The 19,734-nt window shown below is 40.4% G+C and overlaps 2 protein-coding genes across 4 annotated transcripts in view; both read left to right on the forward strand.

Annotated features, from left to right (window-relative positions):
* The window catches only part of add1 (adducin 1 (alpha)), a 37,277-nt gene extending 33,245 nt beyond the window's left edge, over positions 1–4,032 (forward strand). For 2 of the 3 annotated variants that reach the window (XM_053648511.1, XM_053648513.1), the window contains one exon: positions 2,451–4,032. In XM_053648511.1, coding sequence (XP_053504486.1) covers positions 2,451–2,755 — 305 coding nt within the window. In that variant the 3' untranslated portion in view covers positions 2,756–4,032. The remainder of the gene's footprint in view (positions 1–2,450) is intronic. The other variant, XM_053648512.1, reaches the window with a different exon arrangement.
* A 2,808-nt stretch (positions 4,033–6,840) lies between these two features.
* LOC128622570 (WD repeat-containing protein 7) overlaps positions 6,841–19,734 on the forward strand; it is a 131,640-nt gene continuing 118,746 nt past the window's right edge. The window contains exons 1-9 of the mRNA XM_053649188.1: positions 6,841–7,016; positions 14,127–14,298; positions 14,445–14,551; positions 14,777–14,855; positions 15,821–15,995; positions 16,141–16,217; positions 16,305–16,424; positions 16,505–16,650; positions 17,010–17,112. Of these exons, the coding sequence (XP_053505163.1) occupies positions 14,140–14,298; positions 14,445–14,551; positions 14,777–14,855; positions 15,821–15,995; positions 16,141–16,217; positions 16,305–16,424; positions 16,505–16,650; positions 17,010–17,112 (966 nt within the window). The 5' untranslated portion in view covers positions 6,841–7,016; positions 14,127–14,139. The remainder of the gene's footprint in view (positions 7,017–14,126; positions 14,299–14,444; positions 14,552–14,776; positions 14,856–15,820; positions 15,996–16,140; positions 16,218–16,304; positions 16,425–16,504; positions 16,651–17,009; positions 17,113–19,734) is intronic.

Raw genomic sequence — 19,734 nt, forward strand, 5'->3', positions numbered from 1 at the left:
TCCCCTTTCACCTACGTGCTTGTTTGTAGCCTCCTTTCTCCTCGCATGCCCTCATTCGGTTTCTCTCCTCTCCACACTAATTCGCCCGCTTTATCTTCTCGCCGTTTGGCTTTCAACCTCTGACCTCCTTTCCGTTTTCTTTTGTTCGCTGGAATCGTCTCAAAGCTGTGCTCCTGTCAGTTTTCATTCTCGTTTCCTCTCCGTTTTTAAATTGATATATATTTTATGCATTTGCTCATGAGCAATATCTGAATTTATAGCAGGTATCAGGATGTACATCAGGACGTTCGGCATTCTGTACATTTTCTTATTCTGATATCTGAAGTAGATAAATACTCGCTAAACACATGCTGTAATTGGATTTCTACCTGAATTGCTGGAATTATATTTTCACATCACATTGATTTTTAGCAAACCTTTCTCAAATTTGTAACGAGATGATTAAACAACTCCTATTTATTTCATTACGAAATCAATAACATCATCTTAATTATCAATAAGACGTTCAAATAAATTAGCAGTCATTTACATCACACCATGCCGTTGTTGATAACAGCATGTCCTGTGGTGTTTTATTCCACTTATACCACTGCAGATAGACGACAATTCCAATCTTTTATTTATTAAAGAACGGCGTGTTGTACTTTTTAAAATTTTAACGAGTTGCGGAAATTACGCTACAGCAGCTACAAACAATTATTCTTGGAAAGAATAGCAAAAAAAAAAAAAAACTGACACTGAAGACCCATTCCATAACTTCATCCTAGAACAACTATTCTTTTTTTTTTTCTTCTTCATTTAAATAACACGTAATATTTAATATGTTTATTATCAGGTTTGGATTACGTGAAGCATTCGCCCTGCGAACAAGCTGTAACTATAGAAACGCTAACGTATTCGTAAGCGTGTGTTAATACGAACCCGTGATTCGCAGCTGCACCGCTACAGTCAGAGCTGCTGTTATGGAAAATTTAATCAACGCCTTCTGAGCAGTTGGAGAAATCGCGAGAGCTGCGGTGTGAACTTGATCGAACCGATTATCGGGAAACTCCTCAACATAACCTTGCCCGCTTGGTGTTGAGAATGAGATCTGATCGGAGTGCGTTGAGGTTATTCCAGCAGCAAAGCTTCTAGACTCTTCCGCTCCCTGGCCCTGCGTTAGATTAATAAACAACTCCTGAGTGTTTCTATGCTGTATCAAATTGTCTAGCTTCTTTACAGCAGGTAATGTATGACCTTCATATTTCCGATCCAGATACTCGTCTCTCCAGGTACAGAGTATTCATTCCTCCTCTATGCCGTGTGCTCTGTTGTTGTAGAAATGCTGCTTTGTATTTTTCCTGGCTGAGCAGAGTGAAACTTTCATTTGGCATTTGGGGTTAAGAGGTCTAGCTGTCTGAGATGTCTGTACATGTGTTTTGTTGACTAGTATGATAAAACAATCAGTGAAAAATGCGTCTTGTCTTGGGTAGCTGTTTGCATTGGAGGTGTTTGGTAGCTGCTTGCTGTTGCTCATACGCATGACAAGCGCTCCAAAATCCAAAGTGATATAGTGGCTGATGTTTGTGTTTGAGAGTAAATTTCAGGGGTCTTAGATTTCAATAAAAACCTTCCTTTCTTTGATGGAAGAGTGTGGGTGGGGGGTCAATGTAGTAAATATATAGTAATATAGTAAACATATAGTAAAAAATATTACAAATTATAAAATAAATTATAAAAGTTTCTCTTCTTTGTCATTCACCACAGTGAAACATGGTGGTGGTAGCATCACGCTGAGCATTACCCTTGCCCCTCTTTACTTTATGCAGTGTTCTTTCAGTTTTGTGTTGTTTTTTGTTTAATGGTGGATTTAATGTCCCACTGTAGGATGTTCAGTGTTTGGGATATATTTATTTATTTATTGTTTGTTTATTTATTTATTTTACCTTTCCAGAACTTTGTCTCAGATCGTTTTCTCTTCTGATGGCAAGCACTATTTTAGGGGTTGCACAAGGGGTTGAAGGTATGCGAGGCGCTGTAAATCTAGAAATCAGGGTTGTGTCGGAAGCGGTAACTCGGCAGTTCGGATTTTGTGCGAGTAACCAGATGGTTGTGAATGCAGATCCAACGGAGTTTCTGGTTCAATTCCCTTAGCTTTTAACATCTCAGTTTTACCCTCGGATTATAACTGATCTCAGTTGTATGATTAGCTTTTGCCTGAGCTGTTTGTTTTGCGTTATTGACTCCGTTGAACAAAAACTAGATCACAGTTAGATAATAATGGCTAGTTTTGGTTTGAGGCAAACCCAGAGCTGAATTCCATGTGCCGTGTGCTCTCTGAGGCTCCTCTTCCTCACAGACCTGCGTTTCATACCCATTATCAAACTATTTTTTTCTAATACTTTTCCTCTCCCCCCCCAACCCCTTTCCCCCCCAACCCCTTTCCGTCTCTCGTCTCTGATCTCCCGCAGAACGACAACAGGAGCAGAGCCCTAAAGACGAAAGCGACGCCGCCACTTTAAGACAGACCCTCCCCGACCTGACCCCGGACGAGCCTTCGGAAGCCGCCGCCACTGCCCTCCCTGCAGAAGACCCCGCCCCCTCCGAGCCAGACCCTGCCCCAGCTCACATAGACGGGGAAGAGCCTGTTGCCACTGACGACGCCACCGGCGACCAGGGCAGCGACGAATCCCCCAACAAATCCCCTTCGAAAAAGAAGAAAAAATTCCGCACGCCATCGTTTCTAAAGAAAAACAAAAAGAAGTCCGAGACCTAGAGAGGAAACTCCTAGGATAACTAACCACGTGCATCTGGTTCTTTTTCTGGTTTTTATTATTATTTTTTAAAAATCTTTTAGCTAATCTTGTCTTCACCTGTAGCTTGTGAATGTCGCCTTTTTTTTTTTGTTTTTGTTTTTTTAAACGTAATCTTTTCTTTTTTCTTTTTTTTTTTTAATTAACAGTTAGTCCGGTAAAATGTGTCGTGTGGCTTTATTACGCATGTGTGTCTCAGCCCACGTTTTAGCAGATTTATTTTAACTCCCTGCTTTTGTAAGAAAAGAAAATAATAAATTACCAAGCTTAATTAACCACTAGAATGTATTTGGATTGTATCGAAATGTATTCAAAGTGTCTTTAAAAAAGGAATGCGAAAAAAAACTGGTTAAATCTAGTTTAAAGAAAAATAAATAAATAAATAAAGCAGCACGGTGCTAAAATGCCTATCTTGTTGATTTGCAGTAAATTTGGTCATCTTTATAAGCAGGTGACTGGCTAACTGGCTATAGCTGATTGTAATCTACTACAGTATTGTAATCGATCTTTAACCAGAGACGCCACATTCATAACATTTCGTAACCTTTGCATCAAACGGAAAAACGTTGAGGCTCGGCCTAGGGGAACATGAATGTTTTTGAAATGAAATAAATAAATAAATAACGTCGAAAACTAGTCTCCATAGTTTAGCTAATTGAAAATCGACGACGTGTGTGTAATTGTACCTAAAAATGTATATACCACGACAAATATTCACACTTTTCTCATTATCGTAGTTTAATTTCGTAACGTTTGAAGTTTATATGGTTTTCATTTTTATATTTAATAAAAGAAATCTTCCCTTAAGCTGTTGATTTTACTAAAATATCTTGCACCCCAAATCATCTTTGACTTATTCCTCATGACGTTCTATTACATTTCCTCAAATTATCCCACAAAGGCTCTTTTTTTTTCTTCTTTTTTTCTTCTTCTTCCTTGATCACATCTACATAAAGTGTATAAAATTTCAAACATCTGTATCATTCTGTAATTAATTTCCACTGTACTACAAGATGAAGACCTTTTTGGCTTTATAACTGGCCTTGTACGTACTTGCGTTAGCTTAGCTAGATGTAAATGTGCTACTCCTGGAGTTAGGGTAATTTCCCCTGTCATAAAATATAAAGCGGTAAAAATTTCGTAGCGTAAACGAAACGTTGTATCGAGTGAAGGACGATGTTTTGGGATTAACCATCCTTACTAAAGATCACGTAAAGACACTTGGGTTAAAATCAGGACTCTAGAAAAGCTTTAGCTCGGAAAACAATACAGCAACACTAACGGGACAAAAACTAATCTACGCTAATGACACGAAGTCTATACTGATATTTGTTTTTATATATATATATATATATATATATATATATGTGTGTGTGTGTGTATTAAAAAGTTATCTAATAATATAACAGAATAATTATTCAGACTCTTAAGGCAAGATGCTGCAGATGAATAGGGTCATTTAAAAAAAATCAGTGATCAGCTGGCGAGGATTAAATATTTTTATTCTATTGGAGCGTTTTGAAAAATTTGCTTTATTCATGCAAATGAGGCTTCATTTAAATATATATAATGTACTTTTATATACTCTATAAATCTATACATCTCTAGAAATCCAATAATAGTCAACATTTCGGGAATTTGCTAATTAGTGAGGAACCGTTCTGAGATTTTTGGTAGAGAATGTAGAGTGTATCATGAAACGAGCTGTTCAGGGATATATGATGACGTGATTGTTACGGGTGGGTGGAGCTTAAAGCCTTCTTCAAAGCTGCTAGGTTCCAGATAATGTGGTTTACATGAAACAAAACCAGTGAATTAAACAGTTTTCCTTTTGGGGTTTGATGTTTATTTCTACAGTTTAAGGGTGGACATGTTCTAGATCTAGTTTCTATTACAAAAATCTGAAAAACAATTGGCAAAAATGGTCATTACTTCCCCGTAGTGTCTTGCCTTAAAGGTAAGGGTAATTAGCCTGATAATGATTATAATGATTGATAATGAATTTGCTAACATACCTCTTAGAAATAAAGGTACCAAAGTGTACTTTGTGGACTTGTCGCTAGGGTGGTACCATCAAGGGGACATTTCACTCTGTATCTTTAGACCTTTTAACCTTAAAGCTTTACTCTTAAAGCTAATTAAAGGTAAAAGATAGAATGGAAGCACTGGAACGACAAGGAAAATCCAGTTTAGTACATTTATGGTTTTTGCATCCAATTATTGCTCGTCATTAACATTCATATGTGAAGTGTCTATTTAGAACCTTTTAAACTATAACAGAGTCTTCTTGTTTTCTTTCTTTCTTTCTTTCAAATAGCTTACCTAATACAGACATGGATTGCAGTGTAAATACTCATAAAACACTGTGATTATGAGAAGAGATGATGATGACTTTGTATAAGTTCAGACTGCAATCCACATTTTATTATTTCTCCTCGTGAATCACACACACACAAGCTGCTGCTTCTCTTGTGTTGCTCTCAGTCATGTGCTGTATAATAGAATAGGATTTCATAGAAATTCTTCCACGTGATGTGAAATACTGCTACCAGAGACTGCTGCACTAATCTAAACCACTAACGTGCCGTCATGCATCTCTCTCTCTCTCTCTCTCTCTCTCTCTCTCTCTCTCTCTCTCTAAATCAGATGTGTATCAATTACAACTAGAAATGACCTCTGTGGAATAAATGGCTGGGTTTTACGGTTGGTAGATTTATTCTGTGCTTTAGGAACTCGAGATAGAGTCGTATTCATCCTTCATCCTGTGAAGCTCGGTTTGTGTGTGACGATGCAAAGCAGTTCCCCAGGACCGTGTGCTTTAAAACGTTTACCTTCTTCACCAATCATTTCATTTGATTTCAGTTGATCACATTACTGAGCTCTTTTTTTTTTGTTGTTTTTTTTTTATGATGTCCTGTTTCACATTTACTCTCTGATATGTATCCCTACCCCCTTCCCCCCCCCCCCCCCCCCCCCCCCACACACACACAATTTCCATTCTCATTTTCATGGCACTGTTTATTATTATTATTATTATTATTATTATTATTATTATTATATGATCATGAATAAAGTTTCTTCTTTCAAAACAGCTTGGTTTAATGACGAAGGACTGGTTTGTTTCATATAGCTTTTCCACATTCAAGGATAAAATCGATAAAGTAAGACTTTCTACAGGTTTATTTTTCTTGGAAAAATGCTGCCATTTAGTTACCATTATAGTATAAAAATATAATTAAAAAGCATTTAAATCGGTCATAAAAATAAACCTAAAAGATACATAGAACGTGGAAATACAATAACAATGTTATAACTACTGCTATTACTGTTACTGTTATTACTACTACTACAACTAGTACTATTACTGTTACCATTATTACTATTATTAATACTACTATTAATACTGTTATTACCATTACTACTACAACTAGTATTATTACTGTTACCATTATTACTACTACTTAAAATAAGGGGGGGAACTACCTTAAATATAAATAATATACCTATAAAATCTAAATAAATAAGAATGATGCATAAAAACGAGCGAAAGATCATGAAACTAAATGAAAGGCCAAACTAAAATTTTGTTAATATTTGTGTTAATTATATTATATTTTATTATATATTGAGATGCTGAATAAAGGGGAGAAAGAAATGCAATTTAACATATTTTAACGTAAATATAAATATTAATACTACCTTTTTGAAATATTTATGTTTTTGAATAGTTATATGTATCTATGTATATATGTATGTATGTATATATATACACACACACACAGTTGTATAGCTATAAACCTTTTTTTGATACATGAATGAAGATTTGCCAAATATATCCTCTTCTGTATTTGATAAATACTCCATAGTTTTCCTATTACACATAAGTATAAATTATTATTGATTATATTTACAGTAGCCTAAATCATGATTTTTGTTTATAGGCTACATCCATTGCATGTACACACTCTATCCGCTTGGCGGCAGCGCGTTCCTGAGGAATGATTACCCCGACGTATTGCGTCATTGCGTAGAAATGCGTGTTACGTCAACACGTACAGTACGTCAGTCTGCGGCGTTGGATCAGCTGACGACTCCGGGGCTTGTAGAGGGCAAAACTGCAACAAGCTCAAGCTGAGAATAACAAGCTCTTTTATTATTTAGAAAATAATAATAATAATAATAATTCCTGCCACAGGGAGAATGTGTCATTGAATATATTCAAGGGTAAGTTCCTTCTTAAACGGTTTGAATAAATAAATATAAGATATAAATAAGAGTAATTATAATAATAATAGAGACGAGTGGACCCGGAAGCTGCGACATTGTATTAATATTGGGGTTCAGTCTTCAATGTATGTCGCCATGGCTACGAAGAAAACCGCATACTAGCTATATATTTGCATGAGTGAGAATGAAATCAGAAATGGCTAGATTAGAAATGATTAGATTAGAAATGATTAGGTTAGCTCAGTGCTGTGTTGCCGTGTGACCCACTCATCAATACAAAGTGCTAGGATGATAATGATTCACACTTTCTGTTCCCAGAATGTGATCATGATCTATTATTTTGTTATTTATTATTTTGATCTTTTATTTTGTGCACCGTCCATCCAAATCAGTCTGGATGTGTATTGGCTTTGAGCTGGTGCACCAGTTCGGTGTTTTGGACCTCCTACACTGCTTTACACGCCGATTTCCAGCAAGTAGTGTTGCTGAAAAACGTGGAATATTTTTAAATGATGTAATGTAGAAGGATTGCAGCATTGTAGAACATGTTAGGCTTTAAATAATGATAATAATGAGTCTTTATTGCACAGCGAAAGGCTTTTCTTCGCATATCCCAGCATGCCAGGAAGTTGGGGTCAGCCATGATACAGCACCCCTGGAGCAGAGAGGGTTAAGGGCCTTGCTCAAGGGCCCAACAGTGGCAGCCTTGTGGTTCTGGGGCTTGAACTGCCGACCTGGCCATATTAAATATGAGATCTGTGTCCAAAGGTGTCAGGAGGTGTAGCAGATCAATTCTTGGACCTTACACACTGATTTCTAGCGAGTAGCGTGTGTTTAGGGGTGTAATGATGCACATGTTTTCAGATTTGCTCTTTTATTTCATATTGCAGGATCGTATACATGGGATCTCTCATGAAACTTCTCATGAAATCGGGATTTCATTCGTTTCGGTGATAGGTTGCACTTTGGAATGAAAACAGTTGGAGTCTGAAATTGTACTGAGATTTATTAGAGAGTTATTAGAGACTTAGTTTGACAATTTTCCACTACTACAACAGACAAACACTTCACCAGGTTCTTGGGAACACGTTAACGTCACGTGACTTGAAACGACAACTCCTTACCGGTGCCCCGTTCTGCCTACTTTTGTTGAATCGTACTTTTTATTTCACAGAATATGCGTTTGAGTCCGAGGGGTACAGAGGTTTCGATACTTTCGATGATGGAGAACGGGTACAACGTTTTTTTTGTTTTTTTTTACGAATAAGTCGAGTTTAAACAATTTGTACTTTGTACGTGCGGCCATTTTGTGGCCTTTTCTCTAGGCTGTCCTTCTGCATAAATGTGTTACGGTGGCATCGGGAGTCAACTGTCACTCTGAGGTGCAGAGTGACTCTGCCTTCAGAGTTTAGATGCGAGAGCAGATAACAAATACGTTTCAGATTTAGATCTTGATTTGAATTCGGCCCACGTGAAAGTGGAGAAAAAAGATCAGATCTGACCTGTTTATAAAAAAAATTTTTTTAAAAACCCTGATGATTTCTAGCAGTATTTATTTGAAATCTTTTCAGGTTTGATTTTTCTATTTTATTATTATAATTTTTTAAATCCTTGTGCATAGCAATCGTATTAAATTAATTATGTACTAATTTTCATTTTCAGTGTGAGATTCGTATCAGATGTCTGATACAAACGGTATCAGATACTGATCTGATTTTCTTTGCAGAATTTCTCTTGTCAGGTTTTATACATCAGGCTTTACAGTAAGACGTGCGATGTGTGTAAGTGCACGGTCTGTTGGTTTTTTTTTTTTCTGTTGACGACACACACGTACGTGATGTTACGACGTATCGAATCCGATCTAATAACTTACAGATCCAGAGTATTCGTCCTGTGTTAGCCCTGAAAATGATCCATGGTTTCTCTGTCTTTCTTGACGCTGTGAATGGAGCGTGAGTTTGGATTCATTTGTATAAGTGCTGCTGGACGACATCATCAGTATGTGATGAATCAGACTGCCGTCCGATCAAACGTCTGCTTTTTTTCTCCGTTCAGCACTTTGAAGGTACTTCTAATTCCACCGCACATCTCATAGCTAGTGGAGTTTTTAGATTGGGGTTTATGATTAATGTCAGCTACAGTGAAGCAGGAGTGGAGTGTGAGGTCCAGCCGTGAGATCCACTGATTCATCTCACGCTTTTAGAAAATATTCCAAAGTGGAAGTGATTCAAGGAAGTGAATACAGTGCATGAGAGCATAATGTGGGGAAAAAACACACTACTGAAACTACTACACTACTGAAACTACTACACTACTGACACTACTACACTACTGACACTACTGAAACTACTACACTACTGGAACTACTGACACTACTGAAACTACTACACTACTGACACTACTGAAAGCACTACACTACTGGAACTATTACACTACCGAAACTATTACACTACTGACACTACTACACTACTGACACTACTACACTACTGAAAGCACTACACTACTGACACTACTACACTACTACACTACTGACACTACTACACTACTGAAAGCACTACACTACTGACACTACTACACTACGGACACTACTACACTACGGACACTACTACACTACTGAAAGCACTACACTACTGACACTACTACACTACTGACACTACTACACTACTGAAAGCACTACACTACTGACACTACTACACTACTGACACTACTACACTACTGAAAGCACTACACTACTGACACTACTACACTACTGACACTACTACACTACTGAAACTATTACACTGCTGAAAGCACTACACTACTGACACTACTACACTACTGACACTACTACACTACTGACACTACTGACACTACTGAAACTATTACACTGCTGAAAGCACTACACTATTGACACTACTACACTACTGACACTATTACACTACTGAAACTATTACACTGCTGAAAGCACTACACTACTGGAACTACTACACTACTGAAACTACTACACTACTGGAAATGCTGCACTATAATATTAATAATAATAATAATTATTATTATTATTAAAAACATCTTTCTTTCTTTCTCATTCTTTCCTCCCCTTCACAGTCATGCTTCTGTCTTTCTTTCTTGTTTTCTTCCTTTTTTCCTTCACTGTCATTCTTCTCTCTCTCTCTCTCTCTCTCTCTCTGAACTCGGGCAGATTCCCACGCTTCACACTCCCTCGTGTTGCGTGAGTGCAGAGCTGCATTGTGCTGCGGGATTTCTGCCATCTTTATGTTCTTTTTGGAAAGTGTAGCAGTGAAATGGAATATTAGGCTTTTACACCCAGTGTTCACGTCTCTGAGCAGACCCTTTTACACGGAGTGTTCACGTCTCTGAGCAGACTCTTTTACACGGAGTGTTCACGTCTCTGAGCAGACTCTTTTACACCCAGTGTTCACGTCTCTGAGCAGACTCTTTTACACCCAGTGTTCACGTCTCTGAGCAGACTCTTTTACACCCAGTGTTCACGTCTCTGAGCAGACCCTTTTACACCCAGTGTTCACGTCTCCGAGCAGACTCTTTTACACCCAGTGTTCACGTCTCTGAGCAGACCCTTTTACACGGAGTGTTCACGTCTCTGAGCAGACTCTTTTACACGGAGTGTTCACGTCTCTGAGCAGACTCTTTTACACCCAGTGTTCACGTCTCTGAGCAGACTCTTTTACACCCAGTGTTCACGTCTCTGAGCAGACCCTTTTACACCCAGTGTTCACGTCTCCGAGCAGACTCTTTTACACCCAGTGTTCACGTCTCTGAGCAGACCCTTTTACACGGAGTGTTCACGTCTCTGAGCAGACTCTTTTACACGGAGTGTTCACGTCTCTGAGCAGACCCTTTTACACCCAGTGTTCACGTCTCCGAGCAGACTCTTTTACACCCAGTGTTCACGTCTCCGAGCAGACCCTTTTACACGGAGTGTTCACGTCTCTGAGCAGACTCTTTTACACCCAGTGTTCACGTCTCTGAGCAGACCCTTTTACACCCAGTGTTCACGTCTCTGAGCAGACTCTTTTACACCCAGTGTTCACGTCTCTGAGCAGACTCTTTTACACGGAGTGTTCACGTCTCTGAGCAGACCCTTTTACACGGAGTGTTCACGTCTCTGAGCAGACCCTTTTACACGGAGTGTTCACGTCTCTGAGCAGACCCTTTTACACGGAGTGTTCACGTCTCTGAGCAGACTCTTTTACACCCAGTGTTCACGTCTCTGAACAGACTCTTTTACACCCAGTGTTCACGTCTCTGAGCAGACCCTTTTACACGGAGTGTTCACGTCTCTGAGCAGAATCTTTTACACGGAGTGTTCACGTCTCTGAGCAGACTCTTTTACACCCAGTGTTCACGTCTCTGAACAGACTCTTTTACACCCAGTGTTCACGTCTCTGAGCAGACTCTTTTACACCCAGTGTTCACGTCTCTGAGCAGACTCTTTTACACCCAGTGTTCACGTCTCTCAGCAGACCCTTTTACACCCAGTGTTCGAGTCTCTGAGCAGACTCTTTTACACCCAGTGTTCACGTCTCTGAGCAGACTCTTTTACACCCAGTGTTCACGTCTCTCAGCAGACCCTTTTACACCCAGTGTTCACGTCTCTGAACAGACTCTTTTACACCCAGTGTTCACGTCTCTGAACAGACTCTTTTACACCCAGTGTTCACGTCTCTGAGCAGACTCTTTTACACCCAGTGTTCACGTCTCTGAACAGACTCTTTTACACCCAGTGTTCACGTCTCTGAGCAGACTCTTTTACACCCAGTGTTCACGTCTCCGAGCAGACACTTTTACACCCAGTGTTCACGTCTCTGAACAGACTCTTTTACCCAGACTGGTTTGTAGAAGCGCTCGCTCTGTTGTCTGTTTAAAGAGAGCACGTTGTTCTAACGCTGAGCTTAAAGTGTTGTCAGAAACAGTGTTAAGTGTGTGTTTAGTGGTCAGTTAAGTGCTTTTAAAGTGAGGAGTCTTCAGTGTGTGTGACAGCGATGGACTCAGCTCTTCATTCCACCTCCAGTCTGTATAATCTTTTAAAGGGTTCGTTTTAAATTTCAACCAAACTGTTTTACTGAAATTCCTTTAGTAGGATGTACAGCCACCTCCAAAAGTATCGGAACAGCAAAGGCCATTCTTTCTTCCTCCCCTTCACTGTTATGTTTTTCTTTTTTTTTTCTTTTTTTTCACTCTCATGGTTCTTTTTCTTTCTTTCACTGTCATCTTTCTTTTCTTTCTTTCTTTCTTTCTTTCACTGTCATGTTTCTTTTTCTTTCTTCCTCCCATCACTCTTTCATTCATTTTTTTTTCTTTCCTTCTTTCCTTGTCATGTTTCCGTTTCTTGCTAGCTTTCATGCTTTCTTTCTTTTTTCTCTCCTTCAATGTCATCTTTCTTGCTTTCTTTCTTTCTTCCCTTCACTGTAATGTTTCTTTCATTTTTTCTTTCACTGTCATGTTTCTTTCTTTCTTTCTTCCTTCCTTCCTTCACTCTTTCTTTGTTTCTTTCGTTCTGTCATTCACTGTCATGTTGCTTTCTTTCTTTTTCCTCTCCTTCACTGTAATCTTTCTTTCTTTCTCTCTCCCCTTCACAGTCACGTTTCTTTCTTTCTGCTTTTCTTTCTTTCTTTCTGTAGTTCTGTGTGCCAGTCTCACCCACACAGTCTCATTACATTTCTGAAGTCTGAGTCCAGGATTAAACCCCTGACTGTTCATCAAGGTCACGTGAGGGTCATCAGGAGTGGACTGTGTTAGAGCTCCATCCCAATCGGTTCAGCTAACATGACTTTGATTCCATCTCCACAATTGAATGTCCTGTTCACATACAGCTGTGTGTGTGTGTCTGTGTGTGTCTGTGTGTGTCTGTGTGTGTCTGTGTGTGTCTGTGTGTGTGTGTGTGTGTGTGTGTGTGTGTGTGTGTGTGATCACGATCATCGATTAGTTAGAAAGCTATAGATAGATCTGTTCCGGCTCGTCTGTTCAGTACCCCGTTGGTCTGTTCTCGTGACGGTTTTACGTTTTTAAGTTCGTCAAAAAGTAAATTGTTCAAAGAAGTCGTAATGGAGAATTCTAAAGGCAGGGCCAAGCTGGCTCGCTTAGTGAGGATTAAAACCGTGTTTCGGAAACTCCATGAGAAGTTTTCCATGAGACGGCATAAGCTTGTAAGGTAGTGATTTTCCTTCGTTCCTTCTTTATGTATTTCTCTCAGTGATTCTGGTTTAATATTAATGCTCAGCAAAAAATTTGTTCGTCTCACGTTAGTCATGGAAAACGTTTGTTTATCTCCATAAAAACAGATTTTTAAAATTTATTTTAAGTAACATGAATATGTGTATGCTACCTTAAGCCTATTTAAACATCAAAAACTCACGGTCAAAGTCACTGAGATCACTTTTTCCACTTTCCTATGTTTGATGTTGATATTAACTGAAGTTGTAGAGTGTGTGCATGATTGTATGTTTTGTGCTGCTGCCACAGGATTGGCTGATTTGTATAATCCCATGAATGAGAATCAGTTTGGCGTATTTGTGCATGCATTTAAGAGGCGTATTTTGGAGTACTTTCCCCGATAAAGAGCGACGTGTTTAATATCGGCGAGGCAGTGCGGGTTGCTGGGAGAACTGACGCCCGCACCACCATTCACGCCTGAGTGCTTTCACTGCACCAGTTAGTGACTGTGCGAATGATTCGGCTGATCTATTTTTGCTCTTCAGCCTAATGAAATTCTGTGGCTTTTAGTGGATGGACGTGTGGATGGACGCCAGCGGGGGAAACTAATGATTGCCTCCTCAATCATTTCTCTCTCTCTCTCTCTCTCTCTCGCTCGCTCTCTCTCTCTCTTTATTCCTCTCTAATATGGACTGCTTTTAAATCTAGACAGATGCTCTGTACAGAGTATATACGGTCAGTTCAACACTGTCTCGTGGGATTTGTCGAAGCAAAGCCGTGAAGCAGACGTAAACGAAACAGTTTACTGAAAATAGGAAGGAGAACATTTTTAAAATCGCATCCTTTTTATGAAACTGTTAAAAGAATTAGAATTTTATTTTCCCATAACTCTATAACTTTATTGTTTCCTCCATAACTTTATTCTCTGTCTCACAGTTTGCAAGAGAACATGTCAGGAAACAGTCTGGTGTTACCCATAGTGCTGTGGGGCCGCCATGCTCCCACGCACTGCATCTCCAGCCTGCTGGTGATGGACGACCTGGCCACCATCATCAGCGGTTGCCATGATGGTCAGATCTGCATCTGGGACTTGACCCCTGACCTTGAGGTGAGAGGTCACAAAGGTTCTCTTCCTCTCTCTCTCTCTCTCTCTCTCTCTCTCTCTCTCTCTCTCTCTTCTCATGTTGTGGTTTGTATATAAAATCGCCCGTGGATGTTTGTTTCACAGCTCATAATGTTATTTCGGCTGTGCAGATTAACCCGCGCGCTCTGCTGTTCGGACACAGCACCGCCGTCACCTGTCTGTCCAAGGCCAGTGCGAGCAGTGACAAACAGTACATGGTCAGCGCCTCCGAGAGCGGGTGGGTGCACAATTCACTCCAACATGGATGATGTTAAACACTGAAAGTAGTTCATTATAGTGTGTGTGTGTTGTGTGAATTTGCTTTGCCTTTCTGTGGCTCGAACACTGTAATCATGCATATAGTATGTGGAAAATGACTCGGGCTCGGCAAGATGCACAGTGTATAAATAGTATAACGCCTCAAGATGTGTGATTATGTTTTATTGTGTGTGTATTTCTGTAGGGAGATGTGTCTGTGGGATGTGAGTGATGGTCGCTGTATTGAGTTCACTAAGCTGGCCTGTGCTCACACGGGCATACAGGTAACACTACACTACACCACTACTAATCTTATTATGCTACACTCCACTACCACTGAGTTCACTATACTACAGCACACTACTTCTCTATGTTATAGTGCATCTCTCACTGTACTACGGTTTGATACTTGTGAGGTCACCACACTACCTCTGAGCTCGCTGTACTACACTACACCACCTCCGAGCTCGCTGTACTACACTACACCACCTCCGAGCTCGCTGTACTACACTACGCCGCCTCCGAGCTCACTGTACTACACTACGCCACCTCCGAGCTCGCTGTACTACACTACGCCACCTCCGAGCTCGCTGTACTACACTACGCCACCTCCGAGCTCGCTGTACTACACTACGCCACCTCCGAGCTCGCTGTACTACACTACGCCACCTCCGAGCTCGCTGTACTACACTACACCGCCTCCGAGCTCGCTGTACTACAGTAGACCGCCTCCGAGCTCACTGTACTATACTACACCGCCTCCGAGCTCACTGTACTATACTACACCACCTCCGAGCTCACTGTACTACACTACACCACCTCCGAGCTCACTGTACTACACTACACCGCCTCCGAGCTCACTGTACTACACTACACCGCCTCCCAGCTCGCTATACTACACTACACCGCCTCCCAGCTCGCTATACTACACTACACCGCCTCCCAGCTCGCTATACTACACTACACCGCCTCCCAGCTCGCTATACTACACTACACCGCCTCCCAGCTCGCTGTACTACACTACACCGCCTCCCAGCTCGCTGTACTACACTACACCGCCTTCCAGCTCGCTGTACTACAGTACACCGCCTCCCAGCTCGCTGTACTACACTACACCGCCTCCGAGCTTGCTGTACTACACTACACCGCCTATTCAGCATATTCTATAAACTCTTTAATGTCTTATCCCCCTTTCACTTTCTCGATCTTTATTCTCTGTCTCTTTCTTCCTTTGTTGTCCTTCGTACAGTTTTATCAGTTCACCATTGGGACCCAGCGTGAGGGTCGTCTTCTGTGCCACGGTCACTACCCAGAGATCCTCGTGGTGGATGCCACCAGTCTGGAGGTCCTTTACTCTCTGGTGTCCAAAATATCTCCTGACTGGATCAGCTCCATGAGCATCATCCGCTCCCATCGCACCCAAGGTACGAGCTGTTGGGCTCACACACAAACACACACACACACACACACACACACACACACACACACACACACACACACACACACTGCTTTGACATTCTTCTGATTGTAGTTTGGGTTGTTAAAAAAGTATGTGTGTGTGTGTTGCAGAAGACACGGTGGTAGCAGTCTCTGTGACTGGAATTCTGAAAGTGTGGATCATCACAGCAGAAGTGAGCCGAATGCAGGTATACGCTCTGACCCAACACACACTTGCAGAGACCCAACATTTTAAAAGTCCTCGAGTTTCCTACAGTGTGTGTGTGTTTTGTCAGGACCTGGACCCCGTTTTTGAGGAGGAGTCCAAGCCGATCTACTGCCAGAATTGTCAGAGTATTTCCTTCTGCACCTTCACGCAGCTGTCTCTGCTCGTCGTCTGCTCCAAATACTGGCGGGTCGGTAACAGTGTGTAACCCAAACTATAGTAAACTATACGCAGTACACCTATTTGCTAGTGTGTGTGTGTGCGTTGTAGGTGTTTGACGCAGGAGATTTCTCGCTCCTGTGCTCCGTGCCCAGTGAGAATGATCAGGCGTGGACAGGAGGAGAGTTCATCGCTGCTGATAAAGTTATAATCTGGACCGAGGACGGCTGCAGCTACATCTACAAACTTCCGGCCAGGTAACTGAACCCCGGGGTCTTGGAGTCCTGCGGGACCTAACAGAGAAGACACAAGAGGTGGAGGTTAGAGTGGGCAGTCAGATATAAAGCACGCAGGACAAAAAAAGCCAACAACTTTATCCTGGTTAGTGTCTCTGTGTTGAAATGACTCATTTGTTTATATTTGGGTCCTGAACTAAAGAAGTATCTTAGATAACGTCACAAGCAGGTACTAACAAGTAGAATAACTGCGAGAGCAGGTCGGGTGGGTCGTGAACGTTTGTGGGATTGGTTAGAATTCTTATAGGAGCGTGTGGGATTGGTCTCATCGTTCATTCATGGATTGTGTGTGTGTGTGTGTGTGTGTGTGCGTGCTTTAGCTGTCTTCCAGCCAGTGAGCACTTCCGCAGTGATGTAGGGAAAACTGCAGAAGGTTCCATCCCTCCTCTGGTGTACAGCATCGCGGACCGAGCAGACAAACAGGTCAGACACACACGCGCGCACACACACACACACACACAGGCACACACGATTTCAGCTACATGAATGTTAAACTTTTCCCGGTTGTAAATGTTCTGTGTTGTATTTTTGTGGTTTATTTCCTCATATTTTTGTCTTATTGTAGTTTAAAGTGCGTCTCTGTGCTTTATGTTGTGTGTGTTTTATAGTATTACGTATTATATGCTTATGATTTCGTGTTTGTATGTTGTGGCCCAATCGCTCGCCTTCCTCCGGCTCCGCCGCAGCTGGAGGAGGAGTGTGAGGGGCAGTGTGTTATCGTGTGTATCCCCGACAGCGCATCCGGTCCGGAGCTCTACACTCCTGAGCTGCTGTACCTCCAGCGGCCTCTAGAGGCACCAGTAAGAACCTCAGACAGCTGGACGCAGGCGCACCGCCTCTCCAGGGCACCAGGGGTCGCTCTCTCTGAGAGAGAGTGTGTGTGTGAGAGAGAGAGATTCCATGAGCATCCACTTACTCATTCACCTGCTGAAGGGGTTTAAAAAGTGTCTGGGTAATAGATTTATTTAGACCTTGCTATATTTTCTGTACAAAAAAAAACCACAGCAGAATTAGTCTTGTTATTCTTTCAGCTGTGAATATTAGCGGATGTTCCGAGAGCTCCCCATGGTGCGCCTGCTTCCGCTTCGCTGTCTGATAGCCAGTTTCCTTCACTCACACTGATTCGCCTGGTCTCATGCTCCTCCCACTAGAATTGACCAATCACTGACTCCCTTCATCTGTCTTCACCTTGTGAAGATGCATGCAAAGTCCCCAAGCTTGTTTAGAGGATCACGGCTAGAGAGCGAACATGCTATGCAGTTAGACCTATTAAATAATGAATTTACCTTATTTAAATAAATTTTAAAAAATAATAATTACTTAATTAATAATTAATTAATTTAGTGATAACGTGAGAACATCTTCGTTCTGAAGATGTACATTGTATGTATGTTACTGTATTTTCTGGACTATATGACACTGTAAAGCCACATTTGTGTTAATATTAGAATTTTTATCCCTCAAACACGAATGTTTTAAATCCAATACATGAAGTGAAAGCGTTAGTGTTCTCGAACAAGCACCTGAATATGTTTTTTTTTTTTTTTTTTTAAACCACTCTTACAATAAATAATATTTACGTTTAGTGTAAACATACGTTGGGTTTGTTTATTGTTGCAGTTCAAAGTATATCCATTACGTCATGGTATTAATTGTTCGTAACCACGATGGCACAAATAAACTGAAATCAGGCACGGATATACAATGCTAGAATAACTCCGAGATATTCCTGCAACTATTTTTATTAATCGTCACACAAATAGAAAGTGGATAATCTGCGTTTAAGCAAACGTGTGGCAAATTTTTAGTTCAACACTGCGTTAAATACTGAAATAATGGAGTAATGTTGCTCAGGAATGAGGATTATCATATCAAGAACCTCTTTTTTTTTTTTTTTGGTTCATAAGACCACGGTCTCAGCCTCAGAAGCTCTGCCAACGGTATACAGAGGATTTATATATAGTGTGTATGTGTATATGTATGTATATGATATAGATAGATATATACACATACACTACCAGTCAAAAGTTTGGAGACACTCGACTGAAATGTTTCTCATGATGTTAAAAATCTCTTGATCTGAAGGTGTATGATTAAATGTTTGAAATCGGTGTTGTAGACAAAAATATAATTGTACAAACATATTAATTTCTTTCATTAGAAAACTAACGTTTTATTTACAAAAAAAATATTTTTTTAAACGGACGACTCGGAGCGAAATATTCAGAAAAGCAGCCGATAAGTGTAGGTGGGAACTCCTTTAATACTGTTTAAAAGCATCTCAGGGAAATTCCTCAAGAAATTGGGTGAGAAAATGCCAAGAATACATTTCTGAAAATTCTAAGCAAAAAGTGTGTCTACTATAATAAAATCCTAAATAATTCTGATTTATTTTGGATTTTTTATCACAGCATATTTCCCATACTTCCATTTGTGTTACTCCAGAGTTTTTATGACTTTATTATTATTGTTATTATTATAAAATGTGGAGAAAAATAATAATAAAAGTAAAGAATGAGTGTGTCTAAACTTTTGACCAGTAGTATATATGAACTATTAATAAATATGAACTATTAATAAATATGAAAGTAAATGAAAGATATACATCCTAACTGAACCAAAAAGTAACACTAAGAATAGCAAATACAAATAGAGAGACGTCCAAAATGAATAATAAAAAAAAACACTTCAAATAACAGGACAAACTTTGTCAGCGATAGTTTTTATTTCGCCTCTAGAGGCCGCTCTCGTACCATATAACGACTGCAGACCCTTCTCTTGTGGATATTTGCCGATAACCGATAGTTCCGGCAATCGTTTATCGTTCGACCTCTAGTTAGCGGCGGGTGAACATTTTTTTGGAGTTGGTCGTCAGCCATGACGGTCAAATCTAGTCTTTCTGTGAAAGTAAGCGGTTCTTAGCTACGCTTATTGATGAAACATACCAGCTAGAGGTCTAGTTTTGCGAGACTAGCTAGATCGAAGGGTTGAAGGGCGAATCCAAATCATTTCTGTTCTTTTGAGTGTGAAATTCCAGAAACTTCT

The sequence above is a fragment of the Ictalurus furcatus genome, chromosome 18, assembly GCF_023375685.1.
Source record: "Ictalurus furcatus strain D&B chromosome 18, Billie_1.0, whole genome shotgun sequence".
In the NCBI taxonomy this organism is placed as follows: domain Eukaryota; kingdom Metazoa; phylum Chordata; class Actinopteri; order Siluriformes; family Ictaluridae; genus Ictalurus; species Ictalurus furcatus.